Genomic DNA, 12505 nt, shown 5'->3' with positions numbered 1-12505 from the left:
TCATCTTTCAGATGACAAGGGCATGTCTAGGTGTGGAACTCTTGAGTTTTTCTTACTTATAGTACTTTACATTTCTTTCTTGCTTGTTTGTGTTTTACAACAAACTACAGTATTTCCACTCCCTTAGTTTTCCACTTTTCAAGACATCAAAATGTGACTCACTATACAGATGTTTCAGGAGCCCAAACCAATGTACAGGCAAAGAAAATCTCAGTGCACTTGAGGATTCTCAGTAGCTTGAGAGGGAGATCAAGGTCTGGCACCCTTATAAGTGATGATTATTAAGACAGAGCTAATGGAAAGGCTGAAATGATTTGTCAGTTTTGATCAGTGTATTTAATTATTTAAAAATTCCCATGATTATTAAATCATCATAAAAAATAAAACTAAAAATCTCCCTCTGTATATAGCCATTCATCTACCCACCTTACAATAATAGGTAATTGCTGTTTTAAGTTTCCTCTGAATTCTTCCAAAGCATTTTTGTATCTGTATGCTAACAATGAATATTTACTCCTTCCCAACCTTTATTTAAAAGTGGTAGCAAATTACGTAACTATTCTATACCTTGGCTTTTTTCACTTAACAAAATGCATATTATGAGTCTTTCTAATTCAGTGCATAGAGTATTCTCAGTTTTTGAAGACAGCTGTGTAGTATTCCATCACACAAGTGGGTCTCAATAAGAAGGAACAATTTTACCCCACTTGGCAGCACATTTGTCAATGTCCGGAGACGTTTTTGGTTGTCATAATTGGGGGAAGGGAAGGGTGCTACTGGCATCTAGTGGGCAGGAATCAGGGATGCTGCTAAACCTCTAAAATGCTGAGATCAGTCCCTCCCCCTTCCAAAGATGCAGGACAGCACCTCCCTTTCCAAAGAGTTACCTAGTCCAAAATGTCAATAGTGCTGAGATTGAAAAACATACATTATATGGATATACCCTCATTACATTTCTTAGATATGTGAATTCACATTTTCCATCAAATCTGGGAATACCCTTTATTTCTTCTGACAGTCTTTTGGCCTGTAATGACTTCTGATACCACACTACTCAGAGTTAGGCCACAGTCCTAACAGATTAAGGACATAGTTCTCCACAAGACTGTCTTCACTTTAGACACCAGCCCCAAGTTCAGAGATCCTCAGGCCACTATTACTTATGATCGACTGGCTACAAATGCAGGCGTTTTGATAATTTGCTAGAATGGCTTGCAGAACTCAGGACAGTGCCATCTTTACAATTAGCATTGTTATAGTAATAGAATATGTATCAGAACCAGCCAAAGAGTAAGGTGCACACAGCAAAGCTTGGGAAGGTTCCAGATGTAAGAATTCTGTGTCTTTTCCCTATGAAGTCAGGATATATTATCCTCCCAGCTCACTGATGTGTGACAACATGTGGCTTGTTGCCAACCAGGGAAGTTCAGCCAAGTTTTGGTGTCCAGAGTTTTTATTGGGGCTTCATTTCATAGCCACTATATATATGTATATATATATGTATATTTTCAAAGTTTTTGGCTGCGTTGGGTCTTCTTTGCTGCACGCGGGCTTTCTCTAGTTGCAGTGAGCAGGGGCTACTCTTCGTTGCGGTGCGCGGGCTTCTCATTGCGGTGGCTTCTCTCGTTGCGGAGCATAGGCTGTAGGTGCACAGGCTTCAGTAGTTGCAGCCTGTGGGCTCAGTAGTTGTGGCTTGCAGGCTCTAGAGCGCAGGCTCAGTAGTTGTGGCACACGGGCTTAGTTGTTCCGCGGCACTTGGGATCTTCCCGGGCCAGGGCTCAAACCCATGTCCCCTGAATTGGCAGGTGGATTCTTTTTTTTTTTCTTGGCTGCATTGGGTCTTTGTTGCTGCACACAGGCTTTCTCTAGTTGTGGCGAGTGGGGCCTACTCTTTGTTGTGGTGCATGGTCTTCTCATTTCAGTGGCTTCTCTTGTTGCGAAACACGGGCTCTAGGCAAGTGGGCTTCAGTAGTTGTGGCACACGAGCTCAGTAGTTGTGGTTCACAGCCTTTAGAGCCCAGGCTCAGTAGTTGTGGCGCACGGGCGTAGTTGCTCTCCGGCATGTGGGACCTTCCCGGACCAGGGATCGAACCCATGTCCCCTGCATTGGCAGGTGGATTCTTAACCACTGCACCACCAAGGAGGTCCCTGGCAGGCGGATTCTTAACCACTGAGCCACCAGGGACATCCCTGCATAGCCACTATTGATTGAATCATTGGCCATGTGACTAAACTCAGTCTCTAGCCCCCCCTCCTGTTTCTGGAGGTCTTGCTGCTCAAAACACCAATCCTCTAAACACATGATTTGTCTTTCTGGCCTAGGCAGCCTGCATTCTGAGTCATCTTGTTAGCATAAACTACCTGAGGGCCCACCACCACGAATCACCTCTTTAGTATAAACTGTCAGGTGTGGTCTGAGGGGCCCTGCAGAAATAACAAAGACACCACTCCTATCATTCAGGAAATTTCAGGGTTCAGAGGTTACCTCCCTGGAAACAGGGAGCTAGCCAAATTCTTTATTACACACTGTCCTTTCTTTCCCTCTCCTCCTTCTTTTTTTTTGTTTTTTGCTGTACGCGGGCCTCTCACTGTTGTGGCCTCTCCCCTTGTGGAGCACAGGCTCCGGACGCGCAGGCTCGGCGGCCATCGCTCACGGGCCTAGCCGCTCCGCGGCATGTGGGATCTTCCCGGACCAGAGCACGAACCCGTGTCCCCTGCATCGGCAGGCGGACTCTCAACCACTGTGCCACCAGGGAAGCCCCCTCTCCTCCTTCTTGATGTATACATATATTGATACTGTTTACTGTCCCACAGATTTTTTTCTTTCTGTTCCTTACACTGTATAATCTCATTTGTTGTATCTTAAAGTTCACTGATTCTTTTTACTGAAATATTCTGCTGAGTCCTTCTAGTGAATATTTCATTTCAGTTATTATATTTTTTAACTCCAGCTTTTCTATTTGGTGTTTTCCATAATTTTTCTTTTTATTGATATTATCTATTTGGTGAGATACGAGTCTCAAACTTACCTTTAGTTTGCTAGATAGAATTTCCTTTAGTTCTTTGAATATATTTAAATAGCTGATTTTAAAACTTTGTGGATTAATGCTTGGACTCTCTCGGTAACAGTATATACTAATTGCTGCTTTTCCTGGTTATGGGTCACACTTTTGTTCCTTTGCATGTCTTTAAAATTTGTTGATAACTGGACGTTTTAATTAATGTAATGTGACACCTTCATAAATCAGAGTCTTTGCCCTGCCAAGGTTTGTTGCAGCTGTTGTTTGTTTAGTGAGTTTACTGTATTGATTCTTTAAAATCTGTATTCTTTATCGCATGTAGCCTCTTAAGTCTCTGTTTGTTAGCTTATTGGTCGACTAATGAATAAGCAGAGATTTTCTTAAATGCATGAATCCAAGAAAGTCTCCCAGTTTTTCCCAAGTGTGCCTGTGTGCATGCTGGAGTGTGACTTCGGCTCTCAGCCAGGCGGTTTACAGCTCTGCCTTAGCCTCTTCCGCTCTTGCTTGCTCGAGTGTCAAGGTTAGTTAGGGCCAAGAGGTTAGGGCCTTCAAAGATTTTTCCTGGGCGTGTACACACCCCTGGCCACCATGCACGTGGCCTTTTAGATTCCAAGGAATGTGAGGACTTTTCAAAATCCCTCATAGACATCTCATTCCCTAGCTTTTTCTTCTGTTCCTTTTAGCCAGTTTTATGTTAACCCAACTGCTGTCACCACTCAAACAACTGAGACATTAAACAGTTACTCCTGATTGTTTTTGACAAACACCTTCCAGGAAAAAGACACTTGGCACCAAGTAAGGTCTGATTCTGCTCAAATAAAGAGAATGCTAGACTTTCCTAGTCTGCTGGTTTTCACCTTTATTGCAGGGCTGTTGGTTTTCAAGGCTCCTGCATAGCTGGGGACAAGTAGATAGTAATAGGGCAAGTTAAATGTCATAAAGGTAACTTTTCCTACTGCGATTCCAGTATTCTACTTTCTGTGTCTATGCGTTTGCCTATTCCAGGTATTTCATGTAAGTGGCATCATACAGTGTTTGTCACTTTTGTGTTTTGCTTATTTTAAGGTTCATACATGTTGCAGCATGTATCAGAATTTCCTTCCTGTTAAGATTAAATGATGTATATACCACATTTGGTTTATTCATTCAAATGCTGATGGACATTTGGGTTGTTTCCCCCTTTTGGCTATTGTGAATAATGCTGCTGTGAACATTTAGTTCAGTTATACAATTGTACAGTTGTACAATTATCTGCAAGTCCTTGCTTTCAGTTCTTTTTGACATATACCTGGAAGTGGAATTGCTGGATCATACAGTAATTTTGTGTTTAACATTTTGAGGAACCACCAAACTGTTTTCCATAGCACGTCCTCACCAACACCTCTTAGTTTCTGTCATTTTGATTATAGCCATTCTGGTTGGTGTGAAGTGGTATCCCATTATGGTTTTGATTTGCATTTCCCTAAGGACTAATGAGACTGAACATCTTTTCAACTGCTTATTAGCCATTTGTATATCTTCTTTGGAGAAATGTCTGTTTGGGTCCTTTGCCCATTTTCAAAATGGGTTTTTTTTTAAATTGATGTTGAAGTGTAGGAGTTCTTTATATATTTTGGATATTTATCCCTTATCAGACATATGATTTGCAAACATTTTCTTCCATTCTGTCAGTTCTCTTTTCACTTTCTTGATGGTGTCCTTTGATTCACGAAAGTTCCTACAAGTAACGTCCAACATTAGAGGATGAAATAAATGTTACTGTTCATTTGTAAAAAGGAATATTATGCAGCATTCTAAAAGTATTGAATAGAGTTGTTATCTTCAGAAATGCAGAGCTAAGGTATATTCAACTGGAAAGGTAGGCTGAAAAATGCACATATACCTATGTATAAATCAATATGGGACTTCCCTGGCGGTCCAGTGGATAAGACTCTGAGCTTCCACTGCAGGGGGCATGGGTTCGATCCTTGGTCAGGGAACTAAGATCCCGCATGCTGCATGGCGTGGCCAAAAAATTAAAAAAAAAAAAAAATCAATATACATGGAGACCACAGAAATATTTCTCTAGAGATTGCAATGAGGGGAAGAATTTTCATTTTTACTTTATACAATTTATATATACAAAGTTTAGTATTTTCTAAATATGTGTAGAAGCACAAATAACTTTTGTCATAATATTTTAAATATTAATTTTAAAGTATTAAAATTAGTTTTTGATGAAGTCCTATTTACCTCTTTTTTCTTTTTGTTGCCTGTGATTTTGGTGTCATATCATAAAAATCATAGTCAAATTCAGTGTCACGAAGATTGTCCCTAATGTTTTCTTCTAAAAGTTTCATGGTTTAGCTCTTATGTTGATGTCTTTGATATATTTTGAGTTAGTTTTTGTGTGTGCTGTGAGGTAATGGTCTCACTTTATTCTTTTTCATGTGGATGTCCAGTTTTCCCAGCATCATTTGTTTAAAAAAAAAAAAAAGCAGTATTTTTGAAAGAAGCTATTTCTTGTGCTGTTAATGCATTTAGACACACACAAAAAAATATTGGCCGAATTCGGTTGCATGTCTCCTCATGAATAAGAATAGGTCCCAGTAGTTTCGTTAAGGAATTTGTTCTTCATGGAGCTCCAGGAATGAAACATGAAATGAATGGGTTTGGCTAGATAAGAATTTAAATACTATGACAAAAGTTACATGGGCTTCCACACATATTTAGAAAATACTAAATTTGGGAAATACTCAATTATATAACGTAAAAATGAAAGTTCTTACCCTCATCCCTGGAGAAATATTTCTGTGTGTCTCTGCATATTGATTTATATATATGTATTTGTGCATTTTTAGCTTTTTAGCTTACTTTTCTAACTGAATATATCTTAGCACTGCATTTCTGAACATAACTCTGTCTTAAAACTTTTAGATTGCTGCTATTCCTTTTTAAGAATGAATAATCATTTATTTTATCCCTTAATGTTGGACGTTGCTTGTAGATGTACACTTTTGTAAATAATGGTCAGTGAATCTTCTAATATGTATATCTTTGTACTTCGTAATTTTTTGAGAAATACCAGTTATTGGAACTGTGTCAAAGGGTAATAATGTACATTTAAAATTTTGCACTAAATTCACTATATATAAAAGCATATGATATGCAGATAGTGTGATAGAGGTATACATGAAGAGAAACTGTCATTTATTCGTTCCTGTTCCCCTGCCATTCATCTTTTGTTTCTGGAAACAACCACTGTGTGTGCGTGTGTATGTGTGTGTAGGTGAGCTGCATTAGAAGGTATGTACATGTAAAATTTTGATAGATTTGCCAGATTGCCTCCTTGAGTTAGGCTTTTTATTGGAATCAGTTCAGGCTTATAATAGAGACCAAAGTTTTATACATGAGCTTACATCTATAGCAAGTCATCGATTACCTTTGTAAGTCTTTTGAATTATGCGGTTGGCGCATATGCTCATTATTGGCTTATAGTTTGAGAATTTGTGAGTTATTGCTCTTGAGATAAGTAGCCACAGAAGATGCCTGAGTGGAATTTTTAAGACTTGATTGTGTATATTTGGTTCACATCTATTCCCCCTGAAAATCATGTTGAAATATGGTTTAGTATGAAATATATTAAGTGTGAAAAACTTGCAAGTTTCCACAGCCGTTTTTACATTAGATCACCCTCATGCAGTACAAGTATTTCTATAATATGAGAAGTATAAAGGGAAGAATTAATGATTCTTTAATTAATTCCTTAGTTAATGATTTCTTCTCCCCCAGTGTAATTGTGACTCTGGAAATGTAGGATTACTTGAGATTGAAATGCCTGAGATTGAAGAAGGCTTGGGGTGATTTTTTTTTTTTAAATATATTAACACCTGAGAGAATTAATTTGGCTTTCTTCTTTAGAGAGAAGCTAACTGAGTAGATCTCAGGATGGATTTTTGCTTGTATTAACTCTTCAACTAATTTCTAGAGCTTGTTTGTTTCTGTGGTGAGATCAAATAAACATGGGTTTGCATTTCATATTCACTTCTCATTAGCTCTGTGACTTTGAGTAAGTTATTTAACCTTTCTTTTTTTTATATAACAAAGTGAATCAGTTATACATATACATATGTTCCCGTATCTCTTCCCTCTTACGTCTCCCTCCCTCCCACCCTCCCTATCCCACCCCTCTAGGTGGTCACAAAGCACCAAGCTGATCTCCCTGTGCTATGTGGCTGCTTCCCACTAGCTATCTATTTTACATTTGGTAGTGTATATATGTCCATGCCTCTCTCGCTTTGTCACAGCTTACCCTTCCCCCTCCCCATATCCTCAAGTCCATTCTCTAGTAGGTCTGTGTCTTTATACCTGTCTTACCCCTAGGTTCTTCATAACCTTTCTTAAATAGGTACCACATCTTCCTCACATTGTTGAATAGATTAGAGATACCGTACATACAGTACCTTGCTTGGCACTGACAGGACCCTATAACGTGGTAACTTCTAATTTTTAGCTATTATCAGTACATAAGAAGATACTATAAAGTTAATGATTTTTTAGGTCCTAATAAATTATTATTGATCATATTTGTTTAGTGTGCATCTCACCCACACCCTGTTTTCTTTTTTTTTTTCCTCTAGGGTGAACTGTCCCATGATCAAGATGTGGTAGAATATATCATGAATCAGCCAAATGTTGTGCCCCGAATCAACTCTAGGATTTTGACAGCTGAGCGAGAATACCTGGATTTAACAGCAACAAGTAAGGAGTATTTCAGGAACAATTTGGGGCCTTTTTGATTTGTCTTTCAGAATCTTTGCATTTATTGGATTGTAATGTTCAGAATTTCTGATAACCCAAGATTGTGACACAGTTTCCTTCACCTTGAGTTCATTATATGAGCTTCTAAATTCACAAGAGTTTCCTCCAAAAGGAGAGAAATTCTTCCTGGATAAATCTTTGTAAACTTTGAAAGATATTCAGTGCCTTTTAAATGCCAACTAAATGTAGGCATTAGATGGTAAGAGTGGACCTAGATTGTTGACTTTCTTACAGTCCTGAAGCTCTTAAGCAGCTATCTTCTTTCTCATTATGCAGTCAGTCAGTGATAATGTCGACAAATATCTCAGGTAGCTATACTCTGAGAACTTAAGAATGCCTTTTTAACAAATAGAGCTTCATTGAGAAATAGTGTACATCAGCGGTCCTCAACCTTTTTGGCACCAGGGACCAGTTTCGTGGAAGACAATCTTTCCATGGACCGAGGGTGTGTGGGGGGTGGTTTCGGGATGATTCAGGTGCATTACATTTATTATGCACTTTACTTCTATTATTATTACATTGTAATACATAATGAAATAATTATACAACTCACCATAATGCAGAATCAGTGGAAGCCCTGAGCTTGGGGCTCAGGTGTGGGTTGGGCTACGCATGGACTAAAATAAGTGTCGGATTCTGACTTAAAGCCTGCCACCAGATGCAGCTTAATTGTCACTTGCCACTCACTGATAGGGTTTCGATATGAGTCTGCAAGCAGTTGATTTATGGTCTCCATGCAAGTCAAACCTCTCTGCTAATAATAATCTGTATTTGCAGCCCTCCCCAGTGCTAGCATCACCGCCTCAGTTCCACCTCAGATCATCAGGCAGTAGTTTCTCATGAGGAGAGCGCTACCTAGATCCCTCGCGTGCGCAGTTCACAGTAGGGTTTGTGCTCCTATGAGAATCTAATGCCACCACTGATCTGACAGGAGGCGGAGCTCAGGTGGTAATGCGAGCGATGGGGAGTGGCTGTAAATACAGATGAAGCTTCGCTGGCTCACCCACCACTCACCTCCTGTTGTGCAGCCCATCTCCTAACAGGCCATGGACCGGTATTGGTCCGTGGCCCGGGGATTGGTGACCCCTGGTGTCCATGCCATAAAACTCAACCTTTCAAAGTGTACAGTTGTAAAGTGCACAGTTTTTAGTATACTCTCAAAGTTGTGTGAGCATCACACTAACTTTAGAACATTATCATCTCCCCCAAAAGAAATGATGTAGTCACTCTCCATTTCCCCCTTTTCCTGTCCTTCAGCAACCACTAATTAAGTTTCTGTTTCTATGGATTTTTCTATTCTGGATATTTCATATAATTGGACGTTTTTTGTGACTGGCTTCTTTGACTTAGCATAAAGTTTTTAAGGTTCATCCATGTCGTAGCCTGTCTCAGAACTTCATTCCTTTTTCTTTTTTTCAGATAATAAATATCATAAATCACAAACATAAATATAACTTCATTGTCTGACAGTTCTGGAGGACTTCATTCCTTTTTATGACTGATTCATATTCCATTGTATAGATAGGCCACACTTTGCTTATCTGTGCCTCAGTTGATGAGTGTTTAGGTTGTTTCCACAAGAATACCTTTCTTTTTTTTTTTTTTGCGGTACGCGGGCCTCTCACTGTTGTGGCCTCTCCCGTTGCGGAGCACAGGCTCCGGACGCGCAGGCTCAGCAGCCATGGCTCACGGGCCCAGCCGCTCCGCGGCATGTGGGATCTTCCAGGACCAGGGCATGAACCCGTGTCCCCTCCATCGGCAGGCGGACTCTCAACCACTGCGCCACCAGGGAGGCCCAAGAATACCTTTTTAAGAGGTTAAGCCCAGGTACAATTTGTTCCTTTTGCCTTCCTGGAGACTCTTAAGGGCACTTTAACAAACTGCTGGAAATACAGTAGAGTTACCACTTGCTCAGGAAATCTCACTGGGGAGGAAAGGATATGTGTAATGGTGAAGTCAAAACCAAGTGTATTTGTTGTTGTAGTTGAATATAGTGAATATATAGATCTGTTTATGGTTGTTACTTTATTGCAACTACCCCTATTCTACTTGAAACTAAATTCCTTTCCTTTCAGGCAGAAGAAAATGTTTAAATATAGGCAGAGGAAAAATGCACATGTATGCTTATATTTGAAAAAGAAAGTAGTAAGAAAGTGCCTTTTACCAGAAGTATTAGTAGAGCAAGGCAAGCAGTGTTATGAATTTTTGTCCTGAGTTTTTGTCGTTTCCATCATTTTAAATTAAATTATAAAGAGTTACCTTTGCAGTACTCATGAATAAGGACCATAAAAGTAGTTCTGTGTTTGGGTATCGTTCTCCACTGAGTATTACAGTCCTCAGCTGTGAAATGATGCTACTCCACAGTGGCAAGGATGCAGTTTGCTTGGTGAGCATTTTGGAGCTCCCAGTGAAAGAGCAGCTGGCATCCTCCTAACCCAGTTGTCATAGCTCCATCATCTATGCTGCTCTTGGCCTTTGCTGTCTGGCAACTCAGTTTTAAGGCCATGGTGCTTCCTCCCTTTTGCTACATGAAGTCATGGGCAGTGTCTGTCTTATTTACCATTGTTTACCTTTGCTAGACTACTGACTGAACAGATAGTAGGCCCTTGGTGTGCTTTGTTGAGTGAAAGGATAGACGGGTTAGTGGGTGGACAGACAAATACATGGGAGGGTGGAGGACATTGCAAGAAACGGGGCATTTGTATTGGGGAGTAAATAATGCAAAGGCCTGGGGAGATTGCTGGAGATAAAGAAGGGGTTTATGATACCAGGCTGGAGACCAGTTTGTAGGTAGGAAGAAATTACAGAGTATTGAGAGCAAGGGAATGACTTGATGAAACTGGAATTTTAGCAAGAGTTATCTGAGGGGGAAATGATTAATAAGAGCATTGCCCATAGGCACTAATCAGAAAAGAAACATATCTGAAAATGACCTTTTGTTTCTGTTAAGGTTAAAAATGTTACTTTGGTAGATGTGAAATAACTAAAACAAGAGTTTTTTTTTTAATATTTTCTCTCCCATTCATCCCCTCTTACCCCCAAATAGGATAGGGAAGAGTTTACTATGGGGATGGACTATGGAAAGGAGAGATGAAGTTAAGAGTGTCTCTTTAAAAGATCGTGCTGTAGGTGTAAAGTGAAAAGAGTGGGAATAGAATAAATTTAAACCATCAAACCGACAAACACATATCTGAGAGTTATGTGTGAGATGTGTACATTTTCTATTTGTGTCTTAAAATGTGATTAATGGGGTGGGTCATGTTGTGAACTTGTTCAATAAACTTGAAACAATATATTTCGCTCATGCATTTTATTAAAATGTATATTATGGTCAAATGAGATTATCAATTGAATATTAACATTAGATTGAATTTAGGCATATTAATTATAAATCTACTTTAATTTTTCTTTCAGATAACTTTTTTGTGGATGATTATGCTAGATTTACCGTCTTGGATTCCCAAGGCAAGACTGCTGCTGTAGCCAATAGTATGAATTATCTGACCAAGAAAGGTAATACATTTTAGGCTTACCTTGGATTCAACTTGTTTCTCCTTTGTTTTTTTTAGTGTCTGTTGGCAAAGAGATTCCATAATTTCTTTTATTACTTTGTATAATTATTTGAGTCTAGAAGATATCTGTTTAAAATTTAATTTTTTATATATATTTGAAAATTCAGATGTTGTCTTTATAAATTTTATATAGACATTAAAGGTAAAAAGAAAAATGTTTTCATGGTTCAAAATGGAAAAAGAATTATGATGTAAAAATGGGTTAACGGATTGAAAATTGGTTTGACTTGTCTCTTCAATGACAATATTGGGTTAATTGTTTTTAGCATTTGTAAGATCAGCTTGGTACAAGAAATCCTTGTGCACGTTTTTAAACTGATTTTGATGCAGAGTTATTTATTCAGATTAAAATTGTGTAAAATGATATCCTCTTAACGGCAGACGGGTGCTTCTCCCCTCTGGTCACACTTATTACCCTTTCAGAGCACTGACTGTCATGTAAGGCAGCTATTTTTTTTTTTTTTGGCTGCACCATGTGGCATGTGGGGTCTTAGTTCCCTGACCAGGGATCAAACCCGTGCCCCCTGCATTGGGAGCGCAGAGTCTTAACCACTGGACCGCCAGGGAAGTCCCTAAGGCAGCTATTTTTATCTACTGTGGTCTTCTCCCAGAGAGAATTTCTGGTTTCCCAGATATATGTTTAAGTACAGGCAATTGCTCCATTTGTTTCCTCAAAGAGATTGGTTCTGAGGGGTCTTGGAACAGTGCTGTAACCCTAATGGGACTAAGGAGCGAAAAGAAGCATAGGTGATGTTGGGCATTATTTAAAATTTGACTCTTAAAGTTGGCATTAATTAGAGAAATGACATTTTCTTTTCTTCTACTCTTTTTCCTTTACTTTTGTCCAGGAATGTCCTCCAAGGAAATCTATGGTAACTTTAAATTTCAGAATGTTCTATCTTATGTGGTTTCAGGCACCACTGTAATTCAGAATTTATTGACACTTTATTGGGATGTTTCTGTAACGTGTGGGTAACAGATAATTTATCAATGCAGATAAATTCTGTGTATAAATGTTTGCCAACATATATATGTATATTTTAGAAAGTTAATAAATGAATATGATTAAAGACTATAATATGTTATCCACACGTTCAAAGACTCTTTCATTTT

General features: G+C 39.0%; 1 protein-coding gene across 1 annotated transcript in view; it reads left to right on the top strand.

Moving 5' to 3' along the window:
- The window catches only part of UGGT1 (UDP-glucose glycoprotein glucosyltransferase 1), a 118879-nt gene that overhangs the window by 70786 nt on the left and 35588 nt on the right, over nucleotides 1-12505 (top strand). The window contains exons 19-21 of the mRNA XM_082841767.1: nucleotides 7640-7760; nucleotides 11235-11333; nucleotides 12241-12264. Of these exons, the coding sequence (XP_082697893.1) occupies nucleotides 7640-7760; nucleotides 11235-11333; nucleotides 12241-12264 (244 nt within the window). The remainder of the gene's footprint in view (nucleotides 1-7639; nucleotides 7761-11234; nucleotides 11334-12240; nucleotides 12265-12505) is intronic.

The sequence above is a fragment of the Leucopleurus acutus genome (genome assembly GCF_964270905.1).
Source record: "Leucopleurus acutus genome assembly, chromosome: 6".
In the NCBI taxonomy this organism is placed as follows: Eukaryota; Metazoa; Chordata; class Mammalia; order Artiodactyla; family Delphinidae; genus Leucopleurus; species Leucopleurus acutus.
The sequence above is the reverse complement of the archived record's forward strand: the minus strand, read 5'-3'. Positions and strand labels throughout refer to the sequence as shown.